Source organism: Otolemur garnettii, unplaced genomic scaffold (genome assembly GCF_000181295.1).
Source record: "Otolemur garnettii isolate 467f Iridium unplaced genomic scaffold, OtoGar3 scaffold00006, whole genome shotgun sequence".
Taxonomy (NCBI): Eukaryota; Metazoa; Chordata; class Mammalia; order Primates; family Galagidae; genus Otolemur; species Otolemur garnettii.
Window position 1 is genome coordinate 28,796,030 of NW_003852401.1, and position 15,528 is coordinate 28,811,557.

The 15,528-nt window shown below is 39.3% G+C and overlaps 1 protein-coding gene across 23 annotated transcripts in view; it reads right to left on the bottom strand.

Annotated features, from left to right (window-relative positions):
- The window catches only part of TRPM3 (transient receptor potential cation channel subfamily M member 3), a 559,493-nt gene that overhangs the window by 245,201 nt on the left and 298,764 nt on the right, over window positions 1-15,528 (bottom strand). For 8 of the 23 annotated variants that reach the window (XM_003782947.1, XM_003782942.1, XM_012813888.1 and 5 more), the window contains one exon: window positions 4,639-4,713. The exons of the other annotated variants lie outside the window; for them this stretch is intronic. In XM_003782947.1, coding sequence (XP_003782995.1) covers window positions 4,639-4,713 — 75 coding nt within the window. The remainder of the gene's footprint in view (window positions 1-4,638; window positions 4,714-15,528) is intronic. 23 annotated transcript variants of the gene reach the window in all.

Below are 15,528 nucleotides of genomic sequence, written 5' to 3' on the forward strand. Positions count from 1 at the left end.
CAGAAACCCACATGGACCCGGAGGTGCCAAGGCTCCTTAGCCAACAAGGGTCAGTGATTTGCCCGCCTGTGATTCAGGACTTGAATGTCTGCCTGCTGGGTTGTAGCTCGTGAAACTCCTCATGGGCTTCCGAAGCCCAGCCTTCAACACAGAAACAGGGACAGCCTGTTCAGCGAGGAGGGGTGCTTATTTGTTCCAGCTATGGGTGCCAAAAACAAAACAAAAACTCCCCAAAAACAAAAAGCAAAGAGAATAACTGCTTCTTTATTTGGCCATAATTAGGGCACAACATGGCTATTTTCTTCATTTTGTCTCGAGGGTTAATGATCTTGAACTGAGGGTTCAAGGTTAAAAAACATTTATTCTGTAAAAACCTATGACAACTTTATTAGCGACACCTGGGCATGCTATTGGCCGTCATTTCTCAAGCCCATATGAATTAAGCTTCACTTTTACTTCCATTAGTTTCCCTGGCTTGAAATAATGCAAATACTATTTTGAAGGGATAGACAGATTATCATAAATCCTTGGAAGGCACTTTGAAGAGTCCTAGAATTAATTCCCTGGCCTTAAAATGGTTATCTTAAACAAATTAAAACCCCAGGCCACTTTTTTGCCTTATCTTCTCTAAATATATCTCACTGTAAAATGGTTGATGATGGTGCAAAAGTGCTCATTCAGCGGCAGTTTTCCAATTGATTTTATGTGTATCTAACTTTCTAAAGTTAGCAATGCATCTCTACTGAATGGACTGATCCTAATCTACAAGGAAAAGCGGCCCTGGGCAACTATCACTTTGAATCAGTGGAGGAAAATCAATAGTTATTTCTTTTTTTCATGTAAATGGAAATACTGAAGCCCTGATGGCATTGGCTGCTACAAAATACATATTCTCAGACTCTCGAAATTCATAAGACGGAAATGATTGAACAACAATCATGATTCAACAGGAGCACAGATTTCCCAGACTAAATGCTTTCAGGCCCAGGAGTGGGCAGTATGCACGATGGTCTCTGCCTCTACATGTTCCTATTGATTTATCCTTCCTAGGTCTTTCTATGTCATTATTATTTTACTATTTATCTGTCCTTCATAACTTTTGATATCTAATTCCTGCTGTTATATCTTTGTGTTAGGCTAGAAATCGGAGCTAAAAATAAGGCCAGGGAAACCAAATATTGATATTTGCAATAACCATTTATTGAGCACCTATTTACACGTGCCGGCCGCTGTGCTAGGGTTTCAGGATGACAGAAAGGAATGGCGTGCAGGCTCTGCTCTGCAGGAACTCACAGTCTACAGATGATAGGGGACATTCAGGCAGATTCACACTGCCGAAAGAAGTGGTGCTCTGGCAGGGGTTTACACGGAGTGCTCTGAGGATGGTGGGGAGAGGATAAGTTGGAATGGGGGTTCCCCTAAGATTTCAGAGAGAAGAAGGATTTTGATCTGAGACTCAGAGGGAGTGTAGATTTGGGCTAGATAGCTAGGGTGGGGGAGAAGATGACACTTAGGTAATGTCAAAAGGACACAAGAACTTATCTGATGGGGTATGTTGTTTGAAGGAAATTGCAAGTAGCTGGGAATGGGTGGGACATAGGTCCACCTGGTGTATGGTAGGAGAAGTTAGAAAAATAACAAAAGAAAATATGGCAGGTCTTTCAGTTAGTTAGCAATGACACAGGGAGATGGAGTCACATCAAGAAAGTCTATATTATTGTGAGAGGAAAGTATTATATCTGAACCAGTAACTTTGCTACTGTTGAGACCAAAATGCCAGTCACACACTTGCAACCCAAATCTTTCTCATCTGAAAATAGACTTCAAATGCTCTTCCCCAAATATGAAAATGTCTAAGAGATCTTAGAATGGTAGACTGCTTTCCTGTTCAGACCTACTTATTGATAAGAACTGACCCAGTCCTTGAGCAAGTAATTCCAATGTGGAAAAGTCCTCTGTTGGAAAACAGAAATCTCCTAGCCTGAATAGGAAAGTAGATTAGATAAATAAGACAGGCAAATGCCAAGAAATCAGTTTCACTAAAATTTGTGCTGCTCCCCGAAGTTACTCTTTTGACTTCACTATTATCTTGATTGACAAAGTGACTTTTCATTAACAAGTATGACAAAAATTTCAGGTACATAGCTCACTTGTGTCAAGCCACTTTAGAAAATGGAGAGAAGGCAAAGGTAGAGATTGTAATGTTTTCTTTACAAAAATTATTCTTTGGAGAAAAGACTCTTTAAAAGGCAGAGAAAACTTTGAACATGTTTGGTTGAGAATATCTGAAAAAGGGCTAGTTATCAGGGTCTTAAGTGAAATGAACATGAATTTGGTATTCGTATTTTAGAAGGCCTTTCCCTGGATTGGTTAGGCAGTAGAAATTCTGCATGCTTGGGCTGAACAGATCAGAGCACCCACAGAAGGCAAAATGATGTCCTTGATGTACAGTTGTGCATGGCAGAAAGACATTTGGGTCAAAGACAGACCACAGATACCAGGAAGGTCCAGTAAGCTGAAGAATTCTTATTGCCTAGTGACATCTTAGTTATCTTGACCCTGTTTCAGCCTAGGCTAATTACTGTGTGTCTTCATTTTTAATAAAAAGCTTTTAAAAGTAAAGAAAATTAAATTAATTTTAAGAAAAGCTTACAGAATAAAGACAGAATAAAAATATCCATGTGTTTCTGTTTTAAGTATCATTACAAAAGAGTCCAAAACACTTTTTGCAAAATTTATCAAATGAAAAAACTTGTAGTAAGTGAAGGCTAATTTATTTTTGAATGAAGATTTAAAAAAAATAATTTAGGGCCAGGTGTGGTGGCTCATAACTGCACTCTGGGAGGCTGAGGCAAGAGGATCCCTTGAGTTTAGGAACTTGAGACTAGCTTAAACAAAAGCAAGACCCTGTCTCTACTAAAAATACAAAAATTATCCAGGCAGTGTGGTGGACACCTATAGTACCAACTACTTGGGAGGCTGAGGCAGGAGGATTGTTTGAGCCCAAAAGTTGAGGTTGTGGTGACCTAAACTAAGGCCATGGCTCTACCCAAAGCGACAGAGTGAGACTCTGTCTCAAAGAAAGACATTTAGTATAGTTTAAGTGCACAGTACTAATAAAGTCTACTCTAGTGTGCAGTAGTGTTGTAGGACCTAGGACTTCACATTCACTCACCAGTCACTCGCTGACTCCCCCAGAGCAACTTTCAGTCCTGCAATCTCCATTTACAGTAAGTACCCTACACGGGCATACCAGTTTTTAGTTTTTATATATTTTTCCTATGTTTAGGTGTTTAGATAGATGAATACTTACCCTTGTGTTACGATTGCCTACAGCATTTAGTACACTGACATGCTATAGATTTGTAGCCCTGGAGCCATGAGCTATCCATATAGCCATGTGTAGTAGGCTGTGTCATCTAGGTTTGTATAAGTGCGCTCTAAAATGTTCTCAAAATGACAAAATCACCTAACAAATTTCTCACAATGTATCCCCATTGTTGAGCAATGCATGACTGTACGTGTAACCTGTCCAGAGGAAGCTTAATTTTCTTTTCAAGGCAGGAGAATCCCTTGAGTTTGGCATTCAAGGTTTAAACCCAGGGCTGTTAGTCTGTCCCACTTCCAGAGCTCCCTGGATGAAGTTCTACTATGATCTTTGACATATGGAGTTTTTGTCTTTCTCAGGGGACAATTATAGGCCCAATGATGGAAAATTTCACGTCATGGTTATCCCAATGCATTTGATGATGGTGCAATGATCAAAAAAGATGCCAGTGATGACAATTGAACGTCCCTTTGCCTTCCCAGCCTCCTTCATATATTCTCAGGCATAGGATGACAAAGGGAAGTCCACGAGTCACATGAAGAAAGACTGTAGCCACGGATACACCGTCAGAAGCTCTTCTGCCTATCTCCATCCCCACCCTGCTCTCCATCACCCTATCCACTTCCTCCTGATACTGCTTATTCACCACCTTGCCATGAGCCACTATCCTCTCCCCAAAGTCCTGCTTGATGACTCATTTCAACAGAACCGACCCTTCACTAGTGTCTGGCACAGAGATGATGCTCAAATAATTGTTGGATGAAGTGATCACCCCCAAGATTTCCAGAGTAACCAAATGTGGGGAAACCTCTTTTTAAATGAGATAATACCTCCATGTATGGGATAGGAGGAGAAGTTGTTTTGAAATCATATCAGCCAAAGTTTGCACCCAGATGTCCCACTAACTGAAGACAAAGGCTCAAGCTCTTCAAGCTGTCATTTACTCAGCTATAAAAGAGGAAGATAATCCCTAATTTGAAGGGTATATGTGAGTATTACAAAAGATAGTATACACAAGAATGCCCAGTGTAGTGCTTAGAAGCTAAATAAGTGCTTATCTCCTTCTAGTGATGCCCTGGCAGCAATGCCCAGCTGTCCTATGTGGTGTCTTTAGGATGACACATAATAAGGAGTAACCAATAAGGAGTCATCTCTGATGTGGTTGAATATCTTAGAAGAGACAGAGGTAAACAGCAGTCACAGGGAGTGATAGTGTTAGAAATTTTTAGAGGAAATTAAGGCTTCTGTGGTTAATTTTCTTGATTGGAATTGAGGAGGAAATTCAAGTTGTCCATTAATGATATACTTACCAATTGGGTCTAATTGGCAACTACCCCAAAATGAATAAAACAAGCGGGAGTCAAGAGAGAAAAACGGCAGGCATCCTGTCAAAAAATAAAATCTTTGAAATTTCTACAACCCAATGGTTGGATACACATTATATTAAAACAGACGGCTTACCCCATTTAAATAAATTTACATATGTGACAGCAACCTGAGCTGCACACCCAGATCTGTGCTGACATCACACAGCCCTTCAGTAGGTATTGCCTCTATCAGGTCTCATCACTTCTCCAACTAAACGAGATGTTCAGATCGACAACAGCCTCTGCTGGAGGAAGTATCCTTCCTCATTCTTTTTCAGTCTAGATATGTTTTATGCTGGTAAAATGTTGAATGAGTTCATTCCTAAGTGCCTGTATGATACTTAGATTCTCAAGAAACGTTAGTTGTTGTTTTATTAATTATAATGCTAATTATGAATGCTTCAATTCTCGTCTTTTGGGACAGGACAGGAACTGGATTCTTTGTTCCTTTTAAAAATCTGTTTCTGATTTCTGGAGAAATAAGTGTTCTATTCTCAAGTAATTAGCTACTTTTGACTTAAGAGAACTATCCTTTTGGAGGCTGATCTACTTCATTTCTTTTCTCTTGAAAGAGGAATTGAAACACATACCGGAGTGTCACTCAACATACATATTATTACCTACTTGACTGAACCATCCCCATATTCTTCTCTCTTGTCTTTCATTGGCCAAGATACAGATATAAATCTACATCCGTATCTGTGACTATCTATCTAGCATCTACAAAAAAAAGTCATCAGAGCCATTTCAGTACGATTGGTAGGTTTCTACCAGTTTGGCTATCCTCTCCCAAACTGGGAGATGAATTTCATGGTAATACCATGTTCCTAGAGTTGTTACCTTACTAAATAAACTAGCCTCAGGCCAGATGGCTCAAGCAGCATCGCGTGTCAAATCCAGGCCTCAGAGGAGACTCCCACATGCTTGAGTAGCTCTTCTCTGAGCTCCATTTGTTCCTTTCCCAGAAACAACATTTAGGGGGAACCCCAGATCCTCAAGTTAGGTCTTTTGGCTCTAGCTTCCTGGGATCAAGTTGGACTTCTAGCAGCCTAAACTTGTGGAAATTGCTGGGCGACTGGGGCTTGGCAGGGGGCAGCTGGGTGCTGAGAGTCCTGGGAGGGTCTCACCCACTTTCCATAAAGCATCCCTTGGTTATTTCTCAGTGCTTATAATCTGGCAAAGCTGCCTTCTCAAGAGAATGTGCTCACTGGGGAAAACACATAGCAATGTCCCTCGAAGCACAGCATGTGAGGGTTGGTTCCTCTGGATTCTCAATAGTTTGTAAAATAACAAGCCAAGAGTAACTACTGTACATTTTCCAAAAAGTTCCTAATTAGTGTGTTTCTGGGAACATAAACTCACTTTCAAGTACACACCCCAGGCTGCCCTACTGCTGTGTATAGCAATCAGACAGACCACTTGCTAAATATTAATACTATCAGCAAAGCTTCAGATAGATGACAACAACAATACAGACCTTCCTGGAAACTTAACACAAGCATTTGTTGATGAAACCAAGTGCAAAATTGGCTTAGCAATATGTCTCCTGAAGAGTGAATAGCACACTGGTATTTTCAGTTTCTTTTTCCCTCAGTTATCCAGCCTTCATAAACAAAAAATTTAAATGACACTTCAGCAAAGATCAAGTAGGGTAAGATTAGTGGTATGGCTAATAATGGAGATGTCTGGAGAGCAGGAGTGTTGATTGTATTCCCAATTGTCTAGGTCTTTCCTCAATTATCCCTCAGGACACAGCAGAGAACATTTTTCCCTGAAGAGGGAAAAAATGAGAAAATAAAGAGTTTCATGTTGATGGAAGGGGATGCCCTAAGTACCCTGCTTCTGTTTGTCACTCTGGCGCATGGAGACCTTTTTCCTATTTGAGTTCTAGCATGCTGTACCTCCCAGACTAAAGTAAAGGCATGATACTGAGCAAAGAACAGCGCACAGGCAGTGTGGAGTTCATGTTCAGGGAAAATCTCTTTCACGTTAATTCACATGAAGAATTTAGGCAAAACATGACTTTTTCCCAAGTGATTTTCCTATCTAGAAAACAAAAGGAATGAACCACATCAGCAGTCTTCAGCCTTTTTGGAACCAGAAACCAGTTTCATGGAAGACAGTTTTACCACGGATCAGGGGCGGGGCGCTTTCAGGATGATTCAAGTGCATGAGATCTCTGTCTCAGATCATCGGGCATTCGATTCTCTTAAGGAGCATGCAGCCCAGAGGCCTCACATGCATAGGATACAGAAGGGGTCCCACTCCAATGAGAATCTAATGCTGCTGCTGATCTGACGGGAAGCGGAGCTCAGGTGATGATGAAAATGATGGGGGGCAGCTGTAAAGACAGAGGACACTTTGCCCCCTGTCCCACTACTCACCTCCCCTGTGCTGCTAGGTTCCCTGGTCTGCAGCTGGGGGAGTGGGGACTGCAGAACCCAAGGCTCACTGTGTGAACTCCTATTGCACTTTGTGTCACTAAAGGGCATTTAACAGCTCTTTGTATAGAGGCTGTAGAACACAGCAGTCCAGGCGTGGGCTCAGGTGTAGACTTCTTGGGTCTGCCACTTATAAGCAGTGTGACTTGGAGCCTATTACTTGACCTTTTGAGGCTTCGGCTTTTATTTTATTTACTTAATTTTTTTTTTTTTTTTTTAGTGGCAAATGGGATTAATAATGGCATCAGGGTGTTGTAAGGATCAGTTATTTCCTGTAAATTATTTGGAACAGTGCTCAATAAACACCAGTTACTATTGACTTATTTGTAAGCCTAAATCCTTCAAGTAAACAACTCTGCTTTATTTATCTTGCAGCCCCTGTGGTGCTTTGTACATTGGAAGCGCACAAGCAAATAGGGTAGAAAAGACCCCCCAGAAGTACTGTCAAGGGAAAAATGTAACAGAGAGAACAGTCACAATTCATCTTAAATGACAGATATTTGAGTTCTCATTGCTGCCATATTTTGAAAAGCTGAAGAAATTTGACATATATGTTGCCTTCATATGAAGCATCATGAAAGCATAGTGGCGTAAAGAGTATAGAGGAGCCCCCTTCCCACAGCAAGCCTGTGGGCTATATTCAACGTGAAACCGCTGTTAGATAAGCACATCATAATGGGCAGTGGGCACAGGGGGAGGGAGCTAGACTCTGAGAGTGCCTGTGAGGATAAAAATAAGGAAAATGAACAGTTCCAGCCCCACCGGTGTATTTATGGTGGGGATCTAAATGTAAGGCATTTTTGACGTACCCATTATAATAGGATATCTTGTGCCGGCTAAGGATTGGGAATAAATTTAGGCTGTTTGTCATTCACCAACTTCAAAGAAGGAAGATAAATTTGGTTCAGATTTCAGTCATTATTAAATGTAACTGTCAAATCTGTCATGTGAGTCTCATACATTTTATGTGCATCCTTCATAGGAGATTTGAAAACGTTGTTCTCTGTAATGCTTCCTTAATCAGCCTCTCTTCCCTCAGGTTTCCTGAGTTGACTCTTTCTTTTTGTTTTAGGAGAGGAAGATTGCCAGAAGACTGAGGGAACTAGAGAAAGAAGGAATGTCAAACCCAGCTGTGCTGGGTCCTCGCCCATAGGTAGAGAGTGACACGCATGCGCCTGAGGTAGGTAGGAAGGTACCCAACTCCCGCACCACATGACTACACCAACTACTGGGCTCCCTCCCTCCCTTCCTTTCCCAAAAACAGTATCTCCCTCCTCCTTATGGAAAGCAGCAAGCAGTTTTTGAAGGTTCCAAGGGAAAAGTTTCACATCTTAGATCCCCTCCCCACCTCAAGTCTCATTCCCTAGAAACTGTTCATCTGTGTTCTTTCAGGTATTTTATAATCACAGACACATATGTAATTTTTAAGATAAATGTGATTATACTAAGCACACAGCTGGACTATTTGCATTACTTGTAATAATTTCGTGGTATTTGACATATATTTTGTCAACTATATGTCTACTATATGTCCACATATAATTTGTTTGACTGGTTGTTTATCGGAGAATCCTTAGATTACTTCCACTTTATTACTATAAACAATATTGTAATAAATATATCTAGAATGAATTCCTAGAAGTAAAATTACAGATGTAAAACATATGTTCATTTAATATTTAATAGGGGAAGGCAAATTGTTTTCCAAATAAGGTTGCCCAATTTATACACCCACCAAAAATCTATAAGTGCATATTTCCATATATAATTTTGACATTAAAATATTTAACCTGTAATTTTTACCAGTTTGATAAGTTAAAAAATTTCAAGTCTTAATTTTCATTTCTTTAATCCCAAATATAGTCAATTATTTGTATTTTTTTCCTTAGGATTTTTCTGTGGATATATTTTGCCCATATTCCACTATTGCTTCCCATATTTTTCTTTTTGATTGGTAGATACTCTTTACATATTGTGGAAGTTAGCCCTTTGTCATAGTTGCAAACATTTTCTTTGCCATTTGTCTTTTGAACTAGTTCATTGTATTTTCTAATGGGGTTTTAAAACATTTAATTTATTTTCTACTGACACCTAGATTGTAGACTTGGAAGACTCTCTTGATATATATATATATATATATATATATTCTGTATTTAAAATGATGAAGGGAAAAGTTACTAAGCTAAAAACAGAACAAAGAAATTGTTATATGTATAGATTATCACTTGAGGAAAGGCAAGGTTTATTTTCAAAGTTCTTGCTTCTGGTTCTATTAAATCTGGAAAGCAATAGATACTCCTGGGCTTTGTTCACTTACCAAGATAGAAGAGAAATTTCAACTGTCTGTGTATCTACCATTTAGGTTTGACTGAATAATGTAAGCTAAAATCAAAGGAAAAATTAGAGTTGGATCATCAACCTCCAAAACAAAATGACCCAATATGCATATATTGAGGAACCCTGGTATTTATCTTTTATAATTGTCATCAGCAAATACATCCAATTATATATTTAATGGCATTCTGAAACCCTCAAGAACTCTTCATCCTTGGCTGTATCTTGCCAAATCATTAGTTATCACTTATGAGTTATTAAAGTGTAAGTCTGTGAATTGAGTCATTGGTATAAGAAAGCAAACTCTTCTGCTTTGTGGGAGAAGTCTCTGCAAATGTGTCCTCAACAGTCAAAGGGTGGGCTGCTTTTATTCTATAAGACAGGTCTTTTTTCTTTTTCTTCTAACAGAGCCAAGACCTAGTTATAACCTTGCCTTTCCAGGGTGGATTGGATTGACCAACCAACCCCCATTCTCCCGCCTACTGCCAAGATTACAGTAATGTGTAGGTCATAGGAAAATTCTTTTCTAGGATTCATCTTTGAAGCTTAACCTCAAGAGTATAGTGTCATGGAATTACAGAATCTTCTCTCCTATTTATTTTTAACTTTGGATTTAAAATGTTACCAAATGACATGTAACAAAACTTGTGGTAAAGGATGCATTCACGCATGCTCAGGCATTATGCATGGCACTGTATATAGAACAGTTTTGAGGCTTGGGGTGCCTGTTTGGGTTAGTTAACGTAAAAAGTTAACTTAACCAAGATGGCCTAAAATAATCTGTATAATTTTAGATAACTTGTCTCGATTTGATTTCCAGAGCTAGTGCCAAGGCTCATCAACCATATATCACTAAATGCTCACGAGTGAAGAGCAGAAGGGCCAGACATAAATTGTAGCTAGAGGAGCTATTTATGGGCAAGGTTCTCTAGTAAGCATGTTGGAACATGCAGGCATATCTTATTTATGAATGGCAAATATATTTTAGCTGACCACCTGGAATGCCAGGTTGAAAAGGTGCCTCCCCCATACCTAGTCTTTCCTTCAATATCCTAGTCTTTTGCTAGAATAAAGCCTATATTCTGAAACACAAGATATAAGCCAAAATGGCATGCAAGACTTCCTACTTCCTTCTTGTGCCTTTAAGGGGCAAAGTCTTGCCTCCCCTTGTTCCTTTATTCTGACTGCTTCTGGCTGAAACGTGGAAAGAATGGTAAGCTCCTATGGGCTGGTTGGATAAGGATGGCAGAGCCAAAAAAAGGGGAATCTGAGTCCACATAACTGTGACTCTACCACACCAGATCTGAACTCACCTTCAGAATAACAGATGGCTAGGGTATTCATGTAAGTATCCTTTCTTTTGAGTAAAGGATATTCTGTTATTTTCTGTTTCCAGAAGAAAATTCTCATTAGTAACTTATACATTATACCCTCATTTTACCATCTTTCTCTCTCTGTGCTACTGCTGACAACCCCAAGCTTGGCCCCTCTTTGTTTGGCATAAATGCAAAGAAATGAGGCTGCCTTAACAATCATAATAAGAATAAAAACAAATTATATATATATACATATATAGTATTTGTGATATAGTGTTTATTTCTATGCAAATGAGTATAGTCTTTAAAAAGAGCTTCGCAGGCAACTAGATGTTTATTTCAAAGATGGTGCCATTGCTGAAACATTTGGGAATTTTTTGAAAGTCTTGGATTTCTTGTAATAATAAGACCAGGTCAGAACTCTTAAAGTCTTTATTGAACACTACTTATTATGCACATCATAAATGTCAGGGCTGGTGTCAGAGACACTGGTAAATTTACTGAGGATATCGCTGGTGCTCTTTAGGAAATCTCTGTCAAATTTCCATGAGAAGTTGGCTTCATAATTTAATTATGCAATACTAATGCATATGTGGGATTTATCACAGACCACAGGAAGGAAAGACATATACCAAAAATGGAATGTGCATTTTTGAAAAGCATTGCTTTGTGAATTTACTCATTCACTCAAGATTTATATTACTACCCTACCCCTTATTTCTAAAACACTTCTCAGTAATTTATAGATTAAACACTAGAGTTCTCTTTAGAGTTCAATTTCAAACTCTTTATTCTGCCAGAACCTTGAATTGTTAAATGACCCCTAGGTGGTGCCTTCTAGTGAGTAGGCTCCCCAGGGCCCCCCAGCAAAGCAACTGAGTTACTGGGTCCTTGTTTCTTCCCCTGCCCCTCCCCCCCAATCAGCTAATAACTGTGGACTGTAAGACTTCTCTGAGCACTGAGCACATTTCTGGAGTCACTGAGCCTGAAAGGTATAAAGCAGTGGAGCTAAGAGCGGGTGCTGCCAGTTGGAAATTCTGATCTGATTTAGCTCATGAGTTAGTTATGCCTGTTAAGCAGGTTGGGTTGTCTCTTACAATGAAGAACAGCTTCCTTACAGCCATTATGGCACAGAAGTCAATTCAAGTCCATTCACCATTTTCTAACATGCTGAGAACTCGAAGATAGACAATGACTTAGCCTCTCACCCAGTTTAAGATTTAGCACAAATGAACAGGTTAAGAACGGGTTTAAGATTCAGCACAAATGAAGTAAAGATGTGAGGAAGAGCTTCTCAATAGCAAATGATACCTGTATTAGGATCTGAAGGAGGGACCAGGGTTGACAGCCAGCCTGTGCTGTGGATTGAGGACACCAAGTATGTATTTTGAATCTCACTGCTGTTTGCTCATGTTTCTTCTACATATGTCTTTAAACTTAGACTGTCTTGGAAAGGTGTGGTCCTAAAAAATGAACAATGTATGACTGCAAGGAGTTAGTTAAGAAAAAAGGAAAGAAAGAAAACTCCAGGGAACATTCTCAGAGTACTGTTTTCTCAGGGATGCTGTGGGTTCTTGGGCCAGTCAACAATTCCCATGACACTGTCCTGCACTCTGTAGGATGTTAACATTCTGGCTCTCTCACCTATGGCATGAATAAGTACCAGAAATTGTGACAACCTCAGATTCTCTCTCATACTTTTACTTGTCTCCTAGGGGAGGCAGTGTCACAGTAGCTGAGGCTACAGTCAGGGTTCAGAATTATCACCAAAAATGGTAGTAATGGAACTAGGATATGAGTGACACAGACATGAGTACTTATTTCAGATTATGGAAATATCACATGAAACAGCTTGATTTACACAAGCTCGTGTCACCTCACAGAGATGAGGCTTTTAAAATAAAATCTTCCACTGGATCTGGCAATCGTTGACTCACCCAGGCACTTGCGTGTTTGTTCGTGGTGTTCATGTATCACATACGTCGGTGGGGGGAGGGATTATTCTCACAAGACAGCATAACTTATGGGGGATAATGTTTTAGCCTACCGGGAGGCATTATTATTATTTTTAGTTTACGGGAGTAAGCACCCAGTCATATATGGATAGGTGTGTTTATTTAGGAACTTTATAATAAAACTTCTAAATACCAGTGTCTTCAAATGCCAGATTTGATTATATTTTATGAATTCTGCATTCATTTCTGCTACTTGTTTACTTAGAAATGCCAAGCCCATTTTAATCTGCTGCTTTAGAGAAAAGTGTTCTAGGTGGCTTCAGCAGATGAGGCCATGCTCAAATGTCAGCCGTTACTCTCAGGCAAGAAAAGATCAAAGCATGAATTCTCCTAAAAGCAAACCTTGAAAGTAGCAAAAACACTGGTTATGGTAATCCAAACCTACCCAGGCATTCCTAATAATTAATATTGCAAAAACTAGTGTATCTATAAGGTCTGCCATGGGGAGATAATTCCCTGGATTGGATTTAGTCTGATAGAGATCTTATTTTCAAGTAGGGAAATAACAAGGTCAGAAAATTTCAGTCTCACAATAGAATTTCCTACACCTAAATTTGATATTCACCATACAATTAGATGTTCAATCCAGATATAATTTCCATGCAGCCAAATCTAAAGGAACATTCAATACAAAAATTAAATGGAGCTCAAAGAGAAGATTGCTATCTTTTCCATCTTCTTTTTGAATAAAATAGTAAATCACAGGAGGAAAATCTGATGTTGGCCAAAATCTAACTTTTTAAGATATAAGCTGGGCCAATTCACATTCAGCCCAAGCTTAGACCTCTGACTATCCTAGCAGACATTTATAGTTACTCTGAGACACTGATATGGCTTGAATCTCTAAAGCTGAAAATTTCTGTCTTTCTTTTTTTAAAGCTGAAAATTTCTTCATTATAGATGGTTTACTAAGGCAGGAGGGACAATTACAGTTTAGAATATATTATTAACAATATGGAAAAAATAAAAGGATTTCCATTTCCTGGTTATTGCTGTAATGACCAAGAAATTGAGTCAATTAGTCTTTAATAAGTAATATTAATAGAGGCTTGATGATCTGGGGCAGAGTATGATTTTAAGACGTCATTTTCCCTGAACCCTTTCAGTAACTAAAAGGGTAGGTGGCTTCTCTTTAACAAGCAAAGGCAGGTCATAATTTGTGGTAAAGATGTTTTGATGAACACATTGGTCTCTGATGGGCTTTGAGGGAGAGGGTCTGGGTCTCAGGTGGGAACCCATGGCTGTGAGGCTACATGGACTTAACACATGGCTTCCCACTGGGAGAATGCTATACCTTGGATGAGCCAGGAGGGAACCAAAGTTTCTGGGCTGCCACATGCCAGAAGCCTTTCATATGTTCACTTGTTTCATCCCAGCACAGGGGAACTATTATCCCTGGTTCACAGACACAGGTGACGATCTGAACTCCCAGGTCTCCCCGTCTCTGTCAGCTCACATCACTGGCAAAAGCCAAAGACTTTCTCTTGTCCCAAAAGTTATATTCTTCCCTTCAAACACTTAAAAAAAGGAAATTGTCATTTCTGGGGACTTTTCTAACTTTTGTTTCCAAGAATTCCAATGTAACATTTGTTTGAAATAGATTTTGGCGAGCTGAGAGTAGCACTTATCAAGTAGTGAAGATGAATTTTAGCATGCAATATTGCATTGCCTCGCTTTTAGCTTTTGAAAGAATTGCTAAAAAATTCTTGAATCAATTATTTGCCTTGATGCTGCTACTGAGTTAAGGAAATATTTTTACAATTTAACCTGGGTACGGCCAGGAGATTAAAAACATGTTTTGGTACTAAAATAATTATGAGTCCAATGATATGCTGTCTGGACTGTCTTCAGAATTGTCCCGAGGAAGAAAGAGATGAAGTATAGATAGAGGAAATTAGATGGGTCAGGAGTCGATAAACGGGTGACAGTTATACAGGGTGGTTGTAATAATATTCTCTAATTTTTACATTGGTTTGAAATATTTTAATAATAAAAATGTTCCTAAAATAAATGCCTAGGCTTTAGAATCCTCATCAGGACATGGAGATGCTGCTTTCTGGAGGAGTCCCTGGGTATTCATCCTTTCAGCTCACACAGGATTATCGAACAGCTGTTCAAACTATATTCCTAGCAATATGCTAAGCGGATTCGGCTTCTGTGAATAACAATAAAATAGATACTAAAAATTGTTTCTTATGGGATTTTGTTTATGTAAATACTTCAAAGGGATGGGTCACTTCTGATATTTCATTTAACCATCTTCCTGTGCTTCCACGTAACCTGTTCGATTATTGATTTTAGGTTCTTTCAAATGCCAGACACACATTTCTTTCATCCATAGACACGAGTATACAGAAAATATCTTGGCTTCCCTCCCTTTCCTCTCTCTCCCTCTTTCTTATGTGCCAGGCAAAATCCCAAACTGATGCCTACTCTACTGCTGCAGCCTAAGATGGCTGGACCAAACCCCCACAACCCTGAAGATTTACTCCAAGTTTCCAACCACAGATATCAAGTGGGCTGCGAGTGAATTCTATTTCTTCCTACTCTGTTCACTGTCTTAGTCTCTGAACTGAATGTAGGTCTCTATGTCCTTAGTGTCCAATACTGCCTCCTTGTTCATACTCTCAGCAGATGACCTCCTGTATTATGTTACTTAGATACCAGGTATAGAAGCTATCTATAAAGAACCACCTGATTGTCCCATCAGAAAATATTCTACCCTAC